At 38.3% G+C, this 22367-nt stretch overlaps 1 protein-coding gene across 3 annotated transcripts in view; it reads right to left on the bottom strand.

Moving 5' to 3' along the window:
* Nucleotides 1-16853, bottom strand: part of LOC114665083 (zinc transporter ZIP11-like) — a 1034136-nt gene extending 1017283 nt beyond the window's left edge. For 2 of the 3 annotated variants that reach the window (XM_051936341.1, XM_051936343.1), the window contains exons 1-2: nucleotides 16784-16853; nucleotides 11949-12065 (exon numbers count right to left, since the gene is read on the bottom strand). In XM_051936341.1, coding sequence (XP_051792301.1) covers nucleotides 11949-12056 — 108 coding nt within the window. In that variant the 5' untranslated portion in view covers nucleotides 12057-12065; nucleotides 16784-16853. Of the gene's footprint in view, nucleotides 1-11948; nucleotides 12066-13425; nucleotides 13513-16783 lie in introns of all 3 variants that reach the window. The other variant, XM_051936342.1, reaches the window with a different exon arrangement.
* Nucleotides 16854-22367: the final 5514 nt, after the last annotated feature.

Consider the following 22367-nt stretch of genomic DNA (forward strand, 5'->3'; position numbering starts at 1 on the left):
GAGGGGTGAATGCCAGTTCCTCCGATAGGAAGGGACATGCAGCTGGGTGCGCACGTTCAGAGAAGGGCCGATCCCCAAAGTCAATGGAGAAGAAAAGAGTGTAGGCGGCCCCGTCAGTGTTGTCATCTGGAGGGACACGGAACCCGCGGAAGGGGTGCCGAACAGGCAAGTTCCGGGGTGCCCGTCAGAGGGGGGAGCTCTGCCAGTGCATGGCACAGAGGGACGCCAGGGAAGGGTGTCCAGGCAGCAGCTCTGCCCCCTTGTTTCTGTGTGTTGCAGGATTGGACCGGGACAAGCAGTAAGACCTGCTTCATGGGCAGCCGGCCCTCATCGGACGGACCGTCTGGCAGGAGGACTCTTCACTGGCGATGGGGTGCCACCACAGCTGGTGGAGGCTACAGAGGGGCGAGTGGCGCTAACAAAAGGGGTGTGCCAGCCTCGGAGGGGTTGCCAAAGGAGTAGGCCCTGGGGTGCCAAGTTGGACCCTGGCGTTTCAGGAGTAGGACCCACTTCGGGGGTGTGTCGCCCTCACGGGGCGTGCCGCTCCTCCCGATTGGTCTTCACTGGCTGTGGGGCACTGTGCCACCCGGCCGGGGTTCATGCCCGGCCTGGACGCCCAGGAAGACATGAGGAGGGTTCATTCCTCCTCCAGACCACGGAAGTGCTGGGGGGAAGAAGAGAGGGAACACCCGGAGTGCATCCAGGGAGACAGCCGGCACTTCCGCCACACTGGGGCGTATGAATAAAAGGGGCCGCCTCCCAACATTCAAGGCTGGAGTCGGGTGGAAGAGGACGAGGTCTGGAAGGAGAGAGAAGGAGGCGGTCTGAAGGAAAGGCATTGTGGTATTGGCCTGGACTTTGGGGGAGTCTGTGGGTTGTGTGGCACAATAATTGTAAATAATAATTGTATAATAAATGCGTGTTGGGTGACAAAATGATGTCTGCCTGTCTGTGTCTGTGGGCTGTTCCCCACAGATTTTTTTCTTTTAGGTTTTACTTCTTCAGGCAAAATCCATTTTCTTTGTTCTTGCTATACTTTTAATAATCTATTTTGAATTCTTATTTAAAATAAATCTTTAAATATACAGGAACTGTTTTGTTTGTCCTTAGACCAGATGTTTTTAAACAGTTTTTACTCTCCTCCTTTTGTGGTCATTTTGAAAAGCCTTTGTCCCATTTTTGGGCCTATACAGGCCACAAAACTGACTTTTGAGTTGGGGCTGCACCTATACACCTTTTTGAGATTTTTACTGGCAGCCATGATCGGTTTTAAGCCATTTATGTAATAACTATACAGTACTGTAAAAATACAAAGCAACAGAAGTGGATAAAAATAATACTATTTAGCCCCTTAATTAGAATTATTCAATTAATGACAGTTTTTATGTTGTGTTCTATAGCTAAATTATATGTATTGTTAATTCTTCATTTGAAAATAAAATTATTTATAATTAGCAATATATATTAATAAAAAACAGTATTCCAACCTAATGAGACAGTATGAATAAAACAAGAGTTAAACTTGCTTTGACCTTAAATTAGCTTGCTACCAGATATTTATTTTCATCCTGCCTCAACCCAAACTGGCACAGTATTGTATTTTCCTGAAAAATTATCCACAACAAATATAGCCTTAGCACAGATATTAAACAATATAACTAGCTTAATCTAAAAATATGTATTTTCAATAAAAATATCTAATCAAAAACATCCTTAAAAAACTTGATTAGGTTTATGAAAAATTATTTAGTTTAGAATATAGGGTAGTTCTGCTGAAGATTAAATTGTATATATGAAATGTTCTCAGGAAAGAATTGCAGATCTGAATCAGACTGAAGCAGCTGTTTCTTCATAGACTACAGTGTAACAAGCCTGTTTTCTTCCAGAAAATCTGGGTGTTGTGAAGTGAAGTTGTAAACAAAGCGAAAGGGTATTAAGACCTTGTAAAGGACTCATAAAGCAGGACAAGACCTTCACTATCCAGTCCAGAAGAGGCACACTTCAGACCAGCTTGTTCCTGACAGCTACCTGCTGGTTTCAGGCCTAGTGGGCCCAAAAATGGGTACCTGTTTTTGGAAGTTGAAAAAGACTATAAAAGTCCCTGAATTTACAAAAATGCATTACAATGGAGATATAATACGTAAAAACTCAAAGTGTAATCTTTATAAACTGAGAGATGCAATTACTTGAATTAATTACTTTATTAAAAGCAAATAACATTCCATGCCAGTAAGTCAAACATGACAAAACTAAGTTTAAATCAGCCCCACCCATGAGAAAGAGAGCAAGGCCAACAGCCAGAGTAAAACTTTAAGTGTAGAAAAAAGGAGGATAACCTTTCACTTTTTAATTAATCAAATGATCATCTAAAAACTGTACAGTGTTTACTCAGGTTGTCTTTTGTATCATACTAAATTTCTTTGGAGATCAGAAATAATTAGGTGTTATAAACAAGCAAATTTTGAGGAAATCAGGAAGGGGTCAAATACCTTTCCATGGTACTGTGTTAACAAAAACAGAAGAAAATGCAAAAATAATCGATAGAGCAAAAAAGTAAAAAGGATTTGACTAAAAAGGCAATGCATAGCAAGCAAGTACCAATACACATTTACAAAACAAAAAACGCTGATGGAGAAGTGTTGAAAGGATTTAAGGTGGGCCAGGATTACAAGTTTTTTCGTAGGCTTCAGGAATTCTAGTGTTAAAAACAGTCAAAAACAAAGTGTCCAAAAGCATGGTACCAAATCTCCCAAAAAATAAATAATCAATTAAAACATTGAACATCCATTCAATTAAAATCCAGAACTAAAAACAAGAATAAAATCATCAGAGTCATTGGGTCCTTGTTCCATTTGAAGTGCCCAGCGCAACTCCCACCTTAACTCCCCAGCTCAACCAGCTCAGTTGGCAGAAACACTAGCAGCTGCAGACCTCTCCAATCTGATCCCCGTCTTGGCCGCCTTGAGTGGCGTTGGCCAGACCACTCAGGGTTGGTTGTCCTCCCATCTTCCTTCTCGTGCACATGGCATGTCTCGGATACCTGGGGAGGACTCCACGATGTTCGGACCCACTCCTCTACAAGTGATCAATGGGTCGAACCAGCCCCTAGAGCGCCAATCCATCGCTCCTTCATGGGGCCAATGACCAGACTGCCTTTCCATACAAGCTGACGATACTGGCCTCACAGCTTTCTTTCTGTTCTTTTTTCTTTCTCTTTCTTTTATCTCTGTTTCTGTTTTACACTCACCTTTTATAAACTGGGGAGGGTTGCAGGTGCAATCGCCTGATTGCTGCCCCGGGATGATATCAAGACAATCAGACCGGCTGCACGTGCCAACAAGGCAATGCATAGTCAGCTGACTGCCTCGCACCAACCCAGAGACAAGCCATCTTTTCTGCAGATCGTCTGCATCTACTCCACTCCCCAGCATGAGCACATCAGTTACTTATTTACTTAGAGGATACCAACAAGCCACAGACCTCTCGGACCACTGGCTGTCGTTACCTTTACTCAATAAATGTACAACCGTGAGGCACCATTATATACTGAAGAATATAATACTTTTCAAATATATGACAGATGCTTTCAATTATGGGTTTTACTTCAAAAGCCAAACGAATGACATAAATTCAGTGTTTACAAATACGTACTTATCAATGAAGCATGCCGTTTTGATTGTCCTACTGTTGTGATGTGAAATTTTGCATGCAAGTTGATAAATATTTTGTATGTCTTTATTTGTAACTTAGACAAAGCAATGTAATATTAGTGTTATATTACAGATAATAACAACAATGGTTTGATGGTTTAAGAACTCCTTCCCCCCTTTAAGGAAAGAGTCTGTAATTTTATGACAGGGTTGGGGAAAGTGTCTCAAACAAGTTTGGCTAGTATTTCGCTGCTGAAGTCTCTCACTCAACCCCCACAGGAAAGCCAGGCTGCCTAACTGCCAAGCTTTACCTTAACACATGGTTTGGAGGGCAGGTGTGAAGCTGTTCTATCCTATCCCCACATTGGTCTGAAGTATGACTGTTTGGAACTGGCTTGAATCAGAAGCCTTTAAGTACCATGATGCCCTATTGGCTCTAGGGGTTGGATAGAAAACCTATAAATTTGTTTGCTTTACCTCACGCTCTCTCTCTCTTACCAAACTGATGAAAGACCATCTCACACCATGAAGTGAAAGGACAACACAATGAAGAGCAAAGCTCGGCAGCCATATTGAGACAGGCATGCGGCCTGTTCTGAAGAAAGCTGACCACAAAATGATGCCTTAACTAGAGACATTTTAAGTAACTAACAAGTCTGTGTGCTGCCTGAAACTACGCATCACCATTTATCAGGTTATATGGTTGACAATATTCAAATGTACTTTGGATATTGTTATTATTTATGAATATTATCAATAATACATTATTTAAATTGTAACTTAACTCCTGCTTGTCTTTTACTACGCCTAATTGCCTGAAGTTATAAATGTAGAAGGGAAGGTGGGGAGAAGTTACTAAGTACAATACCTTAGAAACAGTGGTAAGTCTGGGAGATTTGAGGCATTCTGACAAAGGCTACAATTTAATAATACAAAAGGGGAAAGTTGAGGACTATATTACTCTACCAAGACAAAACACCTACTAACTACATGTTTCAGCAATAATGAATCTCTGATAACATGTTGCATGTTGTACTAATTTGGTGAGGTGACTTGTCCTTTGAAGCACTAAATAAATTTTAATCTGGCATTGACAAATGGATCATCTTATATTGTTGTGGGGGTGAACAGGCCAATTATCCACTTTATTTGAATCTTGCATTGTTGTTTACTTGCTACAACTGTTATCTGCACTGGCAGTCCTATATGCAAAACTGTGGATGCATGTGAGTCACACCCCAGCACAACCCTGAACCATATACTGTACGGCAGCTAGAAAATGGAATGGACAGGTGCTTGGACTGATGGACATCTACAGAAGTGCTCGTTACAATCAATCTTAGTTTCAACCAGTCAATTACAATTGTGGCTGTGTAGAACACTATTAAAAGTGATTAATCTCATTATCTTTTCATCTTTTCTTACAAATGCATGACATTACAAATTAAACTATTACACCTCATTTGATCAGTAATGTTATTTCACTTTCAAAGCATGCACAAATCTTGAAAATTTTTGAACTAATTATACAACAGGATAAAAGTGGCAATGACTGGAGCCTGTGTGTGAATTTTGCTTTTTTTTTTTTTTTTTTTTAGAAGAATGACTCCTACACTCACGTTATGAAATTTTCTTGCGTAAACACTAAAAGCATTTCCAGACGTGGCCTCTGCTGATTTTCTTTACAACGTGTTTATACGGTGCTGTATCATCAATGCTGTAAGCTATTTTTATATGTAGTTTTAACTCAGTTTTTTATCATTTTATCATTTATTATTGTGCCTTACAGAGTAATTTGTCTACTTGCAGTCACACATTAGTGCAGTACCAAATTTATGGGTACTACCATTACTGTAAAAAACTGGTACTGTTACATTTTCGGAAGTTCAGCATCAATTAGTACCAAAATATCAGTTCTTGTGGCATCCCTAGCTGTAACATAAAACTGGATAGATTCATGATGTATGAATTATAGTAGTTTTACTGTAACTGTAAGATAAGCCAGCAGAGCAGTGAAAAAGCAGTTCATTCCCTTTTTCTTAGAAGACTGACCAAAAAACCTTTTTAGAGTGTAAGGCACACAAAAAAATCAAATTTGTTGTTTCAACAAAGATGTATCTTTCTTTCTCAACCACATAATCATTTTCAGCTCATGATTATTACAAGGAGAGTCTTAAAATTATATGACATTAACACATATATTATTGCATCTCACTGGGTGACTGAGCAGCATCTCCCAACCTATGGTTATTAAAGGCCAAGTTACATGTACCCTCCTCAGCCTCAGTAGTTAACTGTGTTTCTTGACCATCTATATATATAAAATTCTTTTCGCGTTTGAAACGGAAATTACGTATGAGCGTTTGAAACGGAAATTACGTATGACCACAAAGGAACAGGAAAAACATTCTTAATAAACCTGATTCTTGCCGAGAGAGCTAATGGTGACATAGCTCTGGCTGTAGCGTCATCGGGAATCGCTTCTACATTATTAGATGGAGGCCATACAGCACATTCGGCATTGCAATTACCATTAAACCTCACTAACGACAAAAAACCAATTTGCAACATATGCAAGGGCTCTGGAAAGGCAAAAGTCTTGCAACATTCAAAGATAATAGTTTGGGATGAGTGCACCATGGCACATAAAAGAGCTTATGAAGCCTTGAACCAAACAATGCAAGATCTCAGAGATCCTACCAAAATAATGGGAGGTACTGTCGCTTTACTCGCAGGAGATTTTCGTCAAACATTACCAGTTATTCCACGAGGGACACCAGCAGATGAACTCAACGTGTTTAAAATCCATGCTTCTCCCACGGTCAGTTATATGTCACGTGTTCTCGGGTAGGTACACCAAAAAATTTATACATTTATGCACGTAATGGGCAAACAAAAAATGTAGTATACCCGAAAGCACTGCAGTAGTACTCAATGTATCTTTATTTCTTAAATGTTAATGTTTTACTGTTTAATAATTTATACGCTTTTTATATGTTGTTCAAATTCTTTTATCAAAATACCAGTAACGGCGCTTGACTACACTTGCCTTGAGCATTAATAGTATTCATCCTCTTCCTCTGTACGTTTAGCATTTGTTTGCTCAGAGGTTGATGCATATGCTGCTTCCTGAGCATCTCTTCTTTACTCCACCCTAGTGGCCCGCTGCTCCTCTTTCATCGGCATCTTCTCACGTTAAAAATGATTAAGTCAGTTTTTGTGTTGCAATTACTTAGTACGTTTCTTTAACCTTTCATTTAATCTGGCACTTAAGTCTTCAATCTGCCTCAAGAATGATTAGCGAAGGTGGTTGGGAATGAGAACGGCACCCGTATGCATGCGCTTCATGGCCGCGCTGCCGAGAGTTGATTGTGCAATAAAAACAAAAGTAAAAAGAGTAATAAAATCATCACCCCCGAAAGCGGATAGTAGACGTCACGTAGTATATGTGTACCAAATTTCAACTCAATAGGTGAAACGGTTTGCGAGCTACAGGTGATTTAAAATCCTGGACAGACAAACGAACAGCCACGGTAGCGTATTATAGAAGAAGATTTTACTGTTTAATAATTTATATTTATATGCAATGTGCTTCTTATATATTACTTCATATTCTCATATGATAATGATGTTAATAATGTTGTTTATATTGATTTCTATGTTATTGTAAATGCTCTTTATTTGTTGAACAATAAAATTGGCAATTAACAAACTTATTTTATAAATACTGTACTACTTTTTTTTTCCCCTTGCACTCAGTGAGTGAAGCCACTGGGTAATCAGCTAGTATGCTATGTAATGCAATTGTACAAAATGTATCTTATCTTTAAAGAAAGGTAAAGAAAGGTAAAAAGATTCTTTTTAAAGAAAATTCCTTCTTTAGTACTGACAATACTTCAACTACTAAAAATGTTACCAGTTTGTAAAGTTTGTTGTTACAATTACTTCTATCACAGTTTCTAAAATTGTTTCAGATTTGATAGTTTAGTAATTTTGCTGTGTTTTCATGCTGTGTGAGAAAAATGAAATAAGAGTATTCTGTGGTGTTATGGGTCCACAGCTCTTCCAGCAAAGGCCGTTTTGTTTTAAATAAATAATCGCCGCGCTCGCGGCTTAGCGAGGGGGCGTGGTAACTGTAGCGAGCCGCAGGGCGATCGGTGTGGGCGTTTCTCACCTAAGTGCACAGGTGAGGGACTGCCCACATCCGTGATCATTCGTGTGGCTAATGGGCTGCAGCTGCCATGTCCTCTCTGCATATATAGAGAAGCGCGAGCAGGTTAAAGGAGAGAAAGAAGTAAAAGAAAAGACAGAAAGAAATGGAGGTTGCAGGAGGAGGCAGGAAGCAGTGGAGAGAGAGAGAAAGTCGGTGCGGGAGAGCGAGCGAGTGCAGGCTCGCGTGCAGCTGTACAGGTAGCTTGGGTGTTAGGCCGACACCCGAGGAGTAGCAGTAGTGGTCGCTCCCGCAGAGTTGATTTTGAAGGGCGGGAGTGACCGGAAGGTAGATGACTCTCCACATAAGGCCGCGGACAGCAGCGGGAGTTAGGACTTGGGGTGTGTACTCCCCAGCGTGGGCGCCCCGGTTGCTGTGGAACCCAAGTCGCTGTCTGGAGAAGCCTACCGTAGCCAGGGGTCGGTGAGGCGATCTAAACAGCTGAAGCAGGACAGTGCAGAGAAGGTCAGCTGCATGTAGAGTGACTCCCCTGTTGAGAAGCCCAGGTGGGAGGAGCAAGGGGGGCCGCCAGTATTAGAAGGATGCGCCGGATTTTTAAAAGGACGGCTTTCTGCATGGTTTTAAACTCGGTGTTTTAAAGATGTTTTCTAATGGATTTTAACCTCCACTTCACAACTGTTTTATGGATTATTTATTTAATGAAGATTATTGAACTGCACAGCACTTTGTTTGAACATTTGATTGTCTTTTAATAAAAGCACTTTTGCACTTCTACCATCCCCTTGCTCAACTGTTTATTGCCTCACTGTCTAGCTCATCGGTGACATTACCGACGGTGTTGGATTCAAGGGCTCCCTAACAGCCGATGGGAGCATGGAGCAGAACCCGCATCGTCACATATCCCAGTGAAAAATTTATTGTAAACACCCAGTTGGCCAATTCATAGAAAACAATGCTACCCAAATTAGCCAAGCTGCGATGAAATACTCAATGAGGAGAAAGGTCAGTAACACAAAAAAGTAATATTCAGGTCAGCCAGAAATTACATTTTATGGTTGAATTGTATTTGTAGCAAAGTGGGGCACACTTAATGTACTTAGTCCACTTTTTACTTTCAGTAAAACTATATATCATTTTTAATTGCTTTTTCTTTGCACCAAGCAGTAAATCAACACCAACCTTGAATCTCCTCCAAATTACTAACTAGATATCCACCTGAATACAATGAATTCGGAAGGTTATGGGTCATAAATGGCAACTGCAAAAATTTCCCCTTTCTACTCAACAATAGCTTTAATGGAAAAAGAAAAAAAATAGCCATAGACATTTAAATGAAAATAACCTATAATTCCAAATATAACCTGCAAGCAGCTGGCCAAATTATTCAATACAGTCGACCCTTGATATACGACCAGCTTGACATGCGAACAACTTGATTTATGACCAAAATTTTTATTTTGATTTACGACCAACATCTTGCGTTACGACCTGAATGCGGTCACGTGTATCCGCTTGCGCGATTGTAAACAAACAGAAACATTCCTATTAATGCGGCACTCATTCAATAAAATGTCAGGTTTGTAAACTCTCTTGGGACCTCCCCCAACTAGAAGACATGCCAAAGTCCAAACTCCGTATGGAAGACTGTTTACCTGTTGCTGGGGCAACAGCTGGCTTAAAGCTGTGCTGAGTCTCTCAGCCAAAGCAAACAGAAAAGATATCGATGGGTGATATGCATGTGATATCCCTGCCCGGCAATGGACAAGCAAGCTTCCACAGTCGAGGCAATCGCGCTTCAGGACGCACTTCAGCACGCACTTCAGCATGTTGTTCCCATTGAGTGGGGGGGGGGGTCTCAGAAGAGTTCAGAAACACTTCCTTGTATCATCGCAAGGAAATGCTGAGAAAAATTCTCGTCAGAATAACTTGTAGGCAGGAGGAGATTAAAATTAACGCAAAAGAAGCTATTGCAATGATTGCAAATGCCTGAGCGCAAGTTAAAGAAAGCCTTTAAAAAGCCTTCAGTTTCATTATCATCCTCCTCCCTTCCTGCAGCCCAAAGATGTCAAATTAAATGGTGAGTACAGTATGAAATTGTTGTTTCTGGTAGGCTAGGCACTTTTTATTACTTTTTTGTTAGTACATTAGAAAAATTATTGGTGTTTTGGTAAATTATGCACATTATACAACACTTTTTTTATTATGAAAAGGTTAAAAGGTTAAGTAAGTGTTGCAGTGGGAGGTTCGGAACGCATTATGGGTATTTCCGTTATTTCTTATGGGAAAAATAGTCTTGACTTACAACCAACTTGAGTTACAACCAGCCCTCGCGAACGAATTGAGTTCGTAAGTCAAGGGTCCACTGTATTTCATTATTTACTTTTTTTGAATAACTTTTTTTTTTGTTTGTTTTCAACTACTCTGAGTTTATCTGATTGTCTGTGTTAGTGCTTGTGTTCATATTTTTTCAGCAACAACATTTTCCAGAAGGCCAATTAATAATTGATAAGATTGTATAAGTGGAGAAATCAAACCATCTTTGTATTTCTTTTTTTGTTTAGTCTTTCGATCATAAAAGAAACAACAAGTATTATTTATTTAAAAAAAACACAATACAACATCTCCATTACCAAATTTATGGTATATTTGACCAAAGAAATGCTGTAAACCTGTGTTAAGTTTAATCAAATCTGTCTAACAATTCTAGTTTTACAAACTAAAAGTCTCATTGAAGAATTAATAAGTTTACACCACATGTACCAGCTCCTGAAGATTGTACATGGATAAAAGAAAAGAAAGAAGCTCAATAAAAAGTAAAGGAAAACAACAAGAGTGGGGAACTTGACATCAATTCTCTAATTTTCATGAATCTTATCAGAATGTATGCTACCAGTCTACCAACTTACAAATTCACAACATTCAGAATGAAAGAATTATAATAAAAAAATTGGCTCCTTTTCTTTTCTTTTGACTTATTTCTGGTGACGGCTGTGTTGAGGTACGAGCACTAATAAAAACAGAATGTAATTCTGAGTATAGGGACCTAATCAATGACTTTGTTAAATGGTGCGACTCAAACCACCTACACCTGAACACCAGCAAAACCAAGGAGCTGGTGGTGGATTTTAGGAGGCCCAGACCCCTCATTGACCCAGTGATCATCAAAGGTGACTGTGTGCAGATGGTGCAGACCTATAAATATCTGGGAGTGCAGCTGGATGATAAATTAGACTGGACTGCCAATACTGATGCGCTGTGAAAGAAAGGACAGAGCCGGTTATACTACCTTAGAAGGCTGGCGTCCTTCAACATCTGCAATAAGATGCTGCAGATGTTCTATCAGACAGTTGTGGCGAGCGCCCTCTTCTACGCAGTGGTGTGCTGGGGAGGCAGCATTAAGAGGAAAGACGCCTCACGCCTGGACAAACTGGTGAGGAAGGCAAGCTCTATTGTTGGCATGGAGCTAGACAGTTTAACATCTGTGGCAGAGCGAAGGGCGCTCAGCAGGCTCCTATCAATTATGGAGAATCCACTGCATCCACTTAATAGTATCATCTCCAGACAGAAGAGCAGCTTCAGCGACAGACTGCTGTCACTGTCCTGCTCCACTGACAGATTGAGGAGATCGTTCCTCCCCCAAACTATGCGACTCTTTAATTCCACCCGGGGGGTAAACGTTAACATTTAACATTATACATAGTTATTGTCTGTTTTTCACCTGCACTATTATCATTCTTTAATTTAATGTTATTTATTGTATCAGTATGCTGCTGCTGAAGAATGTGAATTTCCCATTGGGATTAATAAAGTATCTATCTATCTATCTATCTATCTAATTAGTAATATATATTTTCACACAGTTCTTCATAAGGAAAAATAACAACTTGCCAAAAAAATTAGATTTTTAATGACATAATCTATTGAGGGAAAAAATACAATACACCTTAATGAAAGAAAATATTGATCCAATTCACATCTAAAAAAGTCAACACACAAAACAAGACTTCTGTTTAGAAATGTTGTATAAAAGTAGTTACCCAACTACAAAAAAATTGTACAAAAAGCAGCCGACAAAACTACCAATCAATTTTAATTTTTCATACAACAGTTTACATTTTCTTTCTTACCTCACCAGTGACAAACAGAAAAACAAGAGCAGCTCCTGCTGCTGTTAGTCCCCAAGTGAAAAGTGTCCCCAAGAGTGCCTGGACCACTGGACTATATCCATGAATCATTATGCCAGCCTGTTGAGTAACCATATAAAAAAGATAATGAGGTATGCAAGTATGTACTAGTCTAAGGTTTCCCTGTGGATGTTTAAAGAAAATATGTAGGAATTAAAGATTTATCTAAATATCAAAGAAACAAACTTCTTATTGAAAACCCCAAACTTGTTCAGAAATATTATATCAAAAATCCATATTACCTTTCTTATTTGTACAACTAATGGCAAGCATACACATAAATTAGCAAAATAAAAATATTACTAAAAGTACAAGGAGCATGTGTCATATAATTAGTCTTCCTTAACTGAGGTGTAATTTTTTTTTTTTGTTTTAAATAACACATATACCTACAATGATTCTTAGTAAAGTTTATGAATACAGTACATAACTCTGACATATCACACAGAAAGGTGGGGTTCTAAACAAGGAACAATGTAAAGTCAACTGAAATCCAAGTAATATGCAGTTGACTTTATTTGTGTTAAATACATATAGTAGATCCCAGTATAGGTCTTTTCTAATACTTTTTACTTACTACTTCAGAAGGCTGAAACATTATTATGAGTAGTTACTCCGTTTAGTGTACTTGTATCCTATAGTTATAAATACTTGTCATAATTTAAAAGAATAATCACTTAATAATCCACAAGCCTGGCAGCTGACCATCTTTAAAAATTTACATTCCCCTCAATCTGGCATGAAATACATAATTAAGATTTTCATAATTCAGGGGTTTGCCTAGATACATAATGTCATTCTATTCATATTTTGTTATTTTGGTTTAATTCTTGATGCTTCAACATTTTTTCCATTCCATTATTTTTGTTCTCAAAGGTGAAACCATTTAATGAATTTGTTGTTGTTAGTAATGAGATCTTTGCTATTAGAAATTAGAACTGTTTGATGTCAGCAGGCCACCACCATTTAAGATGGCAGTGCATTATCCACACCATCCAAGATTATGGATTCAATACAGCTTAATATAAATGATGGCTACAGCATTAATTTTAGTTAATCATCAACAGTCAGAGGGTGAGCCTGTGAGTGCCTTTTGTGCAGTATGATATCCTCGGCTATAGCTTTCTGCATTGAGCCTCTATAAAGTCAAGCAGATTTGACTTTAAGTTGTATTGGTGGGCTTCTGTATGCAAGAAATAACACCCAATGGGCATTCAACCGGTGCTGTACATCAGACACACTGAAATAGCATTAGGCCTTTAAAGAAAGTAAACAGAGTCCCAAAAAACCTCAAAAAGAAACACTAGAGAGGGGAAAACCAAACTCCAGCTAGTCACAAAAGGGTAAACAGAGGAGATTTATAAATAAAAGATTTATTATCATAAAATGCTCTTTGGTACAAAAATCTCAGAGAAGCCACCTTCAAAAATGAGTCGATTCAGAGGCAAACAAGTCCCAATGCTCAAATCCCAAAAAAGATCACAAAACAGAGCAGAGATGTCAAAATCTACCAAATCAATAAACAAAAAGAAGCAATTACCAACAATAGCACATTCAATTAAGTTTAAGGTACTGTGGGTTTCCAACGATGATGGACAGGTGGTTCCACCTCTTTGGAAGCCACACATAAAACAAAATGAACATATCAGAACATACACATAGAAACTAAATTATCAACAAAACTGATGATACACAAATAATACACATGAACAAAAATATTAACAAACAAAAAACACAAAAATTAACAAAAAAGACATAAAAAGGAATTTGAACCCCAGCCATTGGAGAGACCCTGTCTGAAATGCAACAGCTGGAGCTATAATGTGCACAATACAAATGAAAGGAAAGAAGGAAGGCTGGCCATGAAAACAGAAGACGGTCTTGTCTGCCAGATATCTCATGTTTCCTATACAATGACAAAATGGAAAATGGAAAAAGATAGGCCACAACTCTAGCCATATCTCACCATGTCTAGAAAACATCTGCACTGTGAGAAAGTATGTTAAAACGAAAGCTCAACATACTCTGGAAATTTGAAAGTGCATGGTACATTATAAACATTAACGCTGAGGTCTACATTGATTACTTCCATTTCAAACCATCCTAGATGTTATATGCCATCTGGTATGGGATTCATAAAAGCAGTATTAATGTTTGTGATTTGCCATCTGTTGGAATGACAAGTACATTACATTTTATTACTAAAAGTGTAATAAAAGTGTCATTTTTTGGAATGACAGATATATAGCAACTGGACGGACACACAGACAGCCACACATACACTTACTTATCCTTTTATTAAGGTGGATTTATGCTATTTGATTATGCAATTTAATTATCTGCAGAACCATTTTCAACACTGCCTATCTGATTCAGCAGATATTAACTACCACTAATACAAAAAAGGCAATGTTCCCCAGTAAGTTTTATGGAAAGACCAGCATTGTCCATAAATCACAAAATAAGACAGTTGAAACTAAGCAATTAAGAAACTCAAAGAATCTCAGTGGATTAACAAGTATTAATCCAACACTAGTGTTTAGATATTAGAGGGTTAGTGTTCTTAATTTTACTTGTATTTCTGTTTTGCATTTGTTCGATAAACACTGTAGCCTACACAAATTATAGAATACTGAAATTTTTTTAATTTTTTTTTTTTTTAACTTTAGCAAGCATACATTAGAATAAGGAAATTTGTATCTGTTCACAGTCAATGTGCCCTGTCAACATGGTAGAGTAGATTACACTGAATTTAACCTTTAACAAACAATAACAAAAGGCAGCAAATTTTTGGCTTAAAAAAGGCACTAAAAATATATTACACTAACTAAACTGAGAAGTGCTATTTTTAGTAATGCCCATACGGTATCTTGTCTAATTTAATTCATGAGTCTTTGAGAAAGTGAGAAAAAGGTTTAGATATTATGAGCACAAAAAGAAATATTCTTCAGCCATCACAGCTCTACTCTAAAAACGTCTTTCCTTCAACTTGTAGACATGCCACTCACTTCATTATCACTTTGGACACTTTACTCCAGTCAAACACACAAGGGCAGTGCATCACACAGAAACATGGTTTGGGAGTGGAGGTTATTAAACTTTGTTAGCAAATTCAGATGCAAATAGGAATGAATGGACTAAGATAAAGAACCAGCCCTCCAGCACTTCACTGGTAAAAGGGGAGTGGTCCACTCCAATAGCTTCATGTTTTTAAAAGCATACACAAAGAGCCCATTCAGCACATAGCATGGCATTTTTAACCTTTACCTTGTTTATTGAAGCCATTGGTTGTGGAAGAAATTAAGCTTGTGATAAATTTCTTGATTTACATAGATTGTACTGAAACCCTACACGTACTGATATATTTATAAAGGATACCTCCAACATTTTAAATACTGTTAGGTTGTAGTTTCATTCAGAGATGGTTCCAGGGTTGCTACTGGTAGGAAAAGGTCTCAGTACCTGTCACTTTGAATGCAAAAAGGAACTATGAAACTGGATAGTAATATCATTAATAATACACATCTTAACTTTACAAAAAGGAAGCTGACACCTCACTAAAACAAGTGCAACCAACAAGTGCCAGTGTGATTCACAGGATATAAAAGCTAGCACAAAAGAACAAAGAAATTATTACCAAATAAACCAGATTTATGTCTGTATTTTTTGTTGGATCACCTACTTCTCATGTTTAATTTTTTTATTTTGTTTTGTTTTATTTAAGTCTGTAAAATTTCTAGCAGCTCTGCCTAAATCGCATAGTTAAGAGAACTAGTTCTACAGTTGGGGATAACTGTTGCCAGTTTTACTTTGACATGCTATAAAAGGCAAGATCAAAAACTAGAATAAAAATTTGGAAGTTGTACTCCATCAAAGCAACGGATCATCATTACACAGACATTCAATGGATGCACCACCAGCTCATAACAATTTAAAGACTAATATATACATCTATTTTAAGCAAACTATTATTTAAACAGGTACCAAACCAAAAAAGTTGGTACAAGTTTATATTGGTTCATTTATTTTAAAAAAAAGCACAAAGCAAAATATACTGCAAACACCATCTGAACCCATAAAATAAACTTGATAAAGTGATTTTAAGTATAAATACCCTTAAGTAAGTAAAGCACGAGTATTTGCCTACATATGTACGTCTATGTAAAATACTGCATTAACTGCTTAGTAAATAGAGTTCATTACTTCTGATACAATAATAAACAAGGTAAATACAGATTAATACAGATATACAATATTGTAAATACATTCATATATTCTGCAAGCAATCAACCTACAAATACAGAATGATAAGGCTGTACACGAGCTCTCTTCCAGCCATAAAAACATGTAAAAAATGTATTTCAGCGAACATGAAAAAAATATGCTTATTTTACAAAGATATGAAAAAAAATTTTACAATGTCAACGTTATAATATCCTTATATTCAGTGAATCTACACTTCGTGAGTAGATTTTCACAACTGAAACTATATACTTGTCGCTAGAAATGGCTACATAAGACTAAGTAACCGCAGCATACGCCACATTACAATAAGCTGCAACTTGTTTGTTTCAGTGCGTTCACTACTGTCCTCGACTACAACTTGACAGCAACATTCATGACGTTGACAATGTCCTGTTTAGAACGGATGCAAAACCCATCAGTTTCAAAGCGATGTAATATGGGATATAAATTAAACGTTTTTTGCCTGCATGAGTAGCATCTTGTTTTTATTAGACTATCGTTTTAATAAAATAATAAACAACATGAATACTTACTGCAGTCCAGTGTGAATGAAGCAACAGTCCACTTCACTTCCCTCACTTCCTGATTACGTGTACACGTGTCTGAGAAACTCCAAAAGACCCGCCTATTGATGCTTCCTATTGGTTAACTCTTTACAGAGGGATCCAATAAATTTAGGTACGTCGACTTCAGTGAAGTTCTATAGGCTAGAGGTACCGCAGTAGAGCACCGCCTATTATTTCAAAGAGTCGGTCGGTCGGTGAAAAGCGCGTGTGGAGACTGTGAGTTTGCAGAAAATTCTGAAATCTTGCTGTTTGATTTCATTTCCTAGTTTAGACGGTTTATATATATGTATATATATACAGTGGGTATAGAAAAGAATCACCCTCTTCGAAATATTCCCATTTTTTTTGCTTTACATCCTTAAATGAAAACATACACAAAAATTTTTATCCCAGCTTTATTTACTTAATGCAGCCTATTAAAATCAAAAACAAGACACACTGAGATTAATAAAGGATCATACCCCAATGTCAATATTTTGTTGAACCACCTTTTGGTTTAATCACAGCCTTGAGTCTGTTGGGATACTTCTCTATCAGCTTTGCACATCTAGATTGAGCAATATTTGCCAACTCTTCTTTACAGAACTGTTCAAGTTTGGTCAAATTGGATAGTGAGGGTTGGTGAACTGCTATCTTCAAATCTATCCACAGATTTTCAATGGGATTTAGGACTGAGCTCTGACTGGGCCACACAAGGACATTCACTTTTTTCTCCTTCAGCCATTGTGTGGTCAATTTTGCTGTGTGCTTCGGGTCATTGTCTTGTTGAAAGGTGAACATTCTGCCCATCTTCAACTTTCTGGCAGAGTGTAGTAGGTTTTCCTCAAGAACTTGACAGTATTTTGCCCCATCCATTTTTCTTTCTACCCTAACAAAAACCCCAGGCCCTGTGGCAGAGAAACACCCCCACAACACGATGCTCCCACATCCATGCTTTACTGTAGGTATGGGGTGTTGTGGATGGTGAGCTGCATTGGATTTCCGCCAGGTGTACCGTTTGGTGTTGAGGCCAAATAATAAGACTTTTTTCCACTTGGCATCAGAATCTTCAAGGTGCATTCTGGAAAAGCTGAAACGAGTTTTAATGTGGCCTTTCGTGAGAAGTGGCTTTATCCTTGCGACCCTCTCGTACATGCCACAATTGTGGAGCGCTTGTGAAATTGTTGTCACATACACACAATGACCATTCTTTGCCATAAAATCCTGTAACTCCTTTAAAGTGGCTATTGGCCTCTTGATAGCCTCTCATACTAGTTTCCTCCTTGCTCTTCCATCCAGTTTAGAGGGATAGCTGAATCCAGGGAGGGTCATAGTAGTACCAAACACTTGTCACTTCTTTGTTATGGATTTTACTGTGCTCCTTGGGATTGATAAAGCCTTTGAGATTTTTTTGTATCCATCTCCTGCCTTATGTCTGTCCAGAACTCTATCCCTGAGATCTTTTGAAAGTATTTTGCCACCCATAGTTAGTTGTTTGCTGTCAGTTACACTACCAAGCAAGGGAATGAATACTCCAGGAACAGCTGTTTTTATGCTTCACTAATCACACTGATTACAATTGATCACAGGTGAAAGCTAGTAACCATGGTATGCAATGGAAATGGTGGTTACTTACACCTGATTGAGTTTACAAATATTGTTTAGGAAGGGAGTGATCCTTTATTAATCTCAGTATTTCTTGTTTTTAATTTTTTAAAATTCTTCTGAACTGTAGCTATGATATCTTTCACGTGGATGTTATAGATTGCATTGAGTAAGTAAAAGTAAAGCTGGAAAAAATATTGGTTTGTGTGTTTTCATTTAAGGCTGTAAAGCAAAAAAAAATGGGAATATTTTGAAGGGGGTGACTCTTTTCTATGCCACTGTATATCTATCTATCTATCTATCTATCTATCTATCTATCTATCTATCTATCTATCTATCTATCTATATATCTATCTATCTATCTATCTATATACATATATCTATATATATAGTTATCTATATATATATCTATATACAGTATATACTGTATATATATCTATATCTATATATATATATCTATATTTATTTTTATATATATATATATATATATATATATATAGTGAGAAAGGCGCTATATAGCGCCCGACCCGGCACAGACTGACACAGAGGCACGTGTAAAATCCAAACAAGACTTTTCTTTTCTTCAGCTGGAGGGCACGTCTTCCCCGTAAACCCCCCAGCCACAACACAGTCCCAAAAGCAGTGAACCCACAACACACAATCCTCCACCTTGGCACCACCACTCCTCCCAGGCAACCTCGTCCTCTTCCTCCCGATTCTGGCCCTGAGTGGTGGATGCTGGCCCTTTTTATAGCCCACCCGGAAGTGCTCCAGGTGCTTGATCACCTGTTGCTAACTGCACTTCCGGGCGGGGCTGTAGAGGTGTCCAGGTTGGCTCCAGGATCCATGCAGCACCTCCTAGCGGCCACCCCAGATCCCCACAGGGTTGTAGAGAACTCCATCTGCCATGGAGCCCTGCGGGAAACTGAGGCACCATCGTCACCCAGGGAGGCTGCCACCAAGCGTCCTGGGGGAGGTACTGAGGAGTCCATGGCTGCTCCCCCAGAACATATGCAGCAGGGGCGTCCTGGCCGGGCTTGGGACCCAGCCGCCCGTCACAATAAATTTATCTGTAAAATATTAATTTCCCCTTCGATATAAATAAAGTTTGATCAATCTGTCAATATATAGTTTTAACATCATATATGCTCTGTTTACGTAAACCTCCCAAAATTCTATCTAATGTCTTAGTGTTTGCTCTGATACTCATTTTTAGATGTGGGACTATCTATGGACTGGTGTATGTCTCTCCTAACCATGTCCGATTAATTGAATTGACTACAAGTGGATTTCAAACAAGGTGAAGAAACATCTCAATGATGATCAGTAGAATGGGACGCTCCTGGGCCAAATGTCAAGTGTTATCACAAAGGGTCTGAATACTTGTGTTTCAATGTGATAGTTAAGCTTTTTTATTTTTAATTAGTAAATATTTTAAAAATCCTGTTTACTCGGTGTCATTCTGGAGTACTTCATGTTTCTTCCTGTGGGGAAAAAATTATAGTAAATGATTTTAGGTCAAGGCTGCGGTGTAGCAAAATGTTGAAAAGGTGAAGGGGTGTGAATCATACTTTCTGAATCGACTGTAGCTTCTTTATTAGGTCTTAATGTTCCACTTACAAGTCTGGACTTGTTTACAGGTCAACATTTTCATTTGTATAATATTTTAAACAATAAATTATTAAGTGATTATCTCCATCAGAATAAAAACATAGAACCTATTTTATTCTGCTTTGTCTTCACTGAGGCCAAGGACACTTTTTTCCTAATTGCACTGGGGTCTGTATTTCTTTTTGCTCATCAGTGTTTCTACTTGGGAAGCTTCTTAACATTTTCTTTTCCCTCTTCCCTTTAAAAATTCTAATTTTACTTTTCTTTCCTCTAACATTTCCCCAATAGCATAATCAGCTTTTTTATCTCTTAGATTTCAAAGAGCGTAAGACCTAAGCTTTGTCTTTCCATTCCAGGTTAGCTGACATGTAACAATGATTTGTCAGAGCTCTGTCCCTAGTTTTGTTTTTACTTATTTTGTTTGCTTTTTTTGTAAACTGTTTTGTTAATTCTGCTAATGACAGTTTTTATTAACTATGTTTTTGTTTTTTCTTACATTTCCTAGTATCTGTTTATCATTTTGTAATCTTGCCTTGTTTTTGTAAATATTCTTTTCTTGCCAAAGTACCTAGTGTTGCCTGAGTATAAATAAATAAAGGAAGAACTCTCTTTTGAAATTTGAACATGGTTAAACACACCCCAGAATTAGACAAAAATACATACTTAAAGACAAATGCTGTACTGCTGCAAGGCAACGATATTATCCAAATTAATTGCAAAGAAAACGCTGTTATGTACTTGGCCGCTGCAAAACTTTGTTCGTGCTGTTTTTTTGTGTGACTTTAGGCACAACTGGGAACTTTCTAAGAAAATATTCTATTTCTAATAGCTCAACAGAGCTCTGTCATGCAGAACGATGGCACAGTGGACTAGTTTTGTTTCAACAAATAGGTGATGCATTCTCTTTTTGTTCTGTCACTAGCCTTTAAATTAAAAATTAAACAACATTTTATTAAAAATGTACTACAGAAATTCCCTGTGTTAGGATATAGTTGGTTGGACAATGACTGACTGACTACAGAATTTGGGGTTGCCATAGTATTATTTTGGATATATAATAATATCGTCTTTAACAGTACATAGGGATAAGACTGTTGTGCCAATGGTTTAGATGTTATATTGATTTTGTGCTTGATGTGGACATTTCTGAGGCTAGCCTCTTAATACTACATAGCCAAAAGTATGTAGACACCCCTCCAAATTACTGAGTGCAGGTGTCTGGTTCAATCACACCCATTGATGGCAGCTGCATAACATCAAGCATACAGCCATACAATCTTGATTGATGAACACTGCCAACAGAATAAGCTCAATGAATTTGAATGTAACACTGTTGTAGGTCAGTACATTACATTTCTGCTCTGCTAAATCTGCCCCTGTCAACTGTGCTATGAGAAGTGGAGGCATCCAGGAACATTAATAATTTAACCATGAAGTGATAGACAATGCAAACTCTTAGAGTGAAGCCACTAAGTGCTGAAGGTCATAGTGTGTAAAAATAATCTATCTTTTGTTGCATCACTCACAACAGAGTTTTAAACTGCTTCTTTTTGAAACCTCAGCACAAATGTGCATGAGGAGTTTCCATGGCCAAGCAGCTGCACACACACCTGAGACGACTATACTCAATGCCAACTATCAGCAGTGATGGTAAACATGCTGCCCTTGGACTCTGGAGCAGTATACATGTGTTCTTTGGAGTGATAAATTATGCTTCACTGTCTGGCATTCTAATTGATGAAACTGAATTTGGTGGATGTCAAACCTGCCTCATTTTTAAAGCTTGTGTATACACAAAAAAGAGGCTTGAAATGTGTGTATGCAACTTCCTACACAATTGTCAGGGTTTATAAAAGAAAACTTGATGGGGGAACATACGTATACAGTATTTATGTCAATTAGCCCATGCATAGGCAACATTGTGGAGAAATTGGGAAATAACAACACCCTTGATCACTTTGGAAAATGCAGCCAAACCAACTGAATGATGACTCACATGCATAATAATAAACATCACAAAACTGTTGTAGGGCGCCATGGTGGCGCAGTGGTAGTGCTGCTGCCTCACAGTAAGGAGACCCAGGTTTGCTTCCTAGGTCCTCCCTGTGTGTAGTTTGCATGTTCTCCCCGTGTCTGCGTGGGTTTCCTCCGGGTGCTCCGGTTTCCTCCCACAGTCTAAAGACATACAGGTTAGGTGCATTGGCGATCCTAAATTGTCCCTAGTGTGTGCTTGGTGTGTGGGTGTGTGTGTGCCCTGTGGTGGGCTGCTGCCTTGCCCGTGGTTTGTTCCTGCCTCGCGGCCTGTGTTGGCTGGGATTGGCTCCAGCAGACCCCCGTGACCCTGTGTTAGGATATA

This window comes from Erpetoichthys calabaricus, chromosome 14 (assembly GCF_900747795.2).
Source record: "Erpetoichthys calabaricus chromosome 14, fErpCal1.3, whole genome shotgun sequence".
Taxonomy (NCBI): Eukaryota; Metazoa; Chordata; class Cladistia; order Polypteriformes; family Polypteridae; genus Erpetoichthys; species Erpetoichthys calabaricus.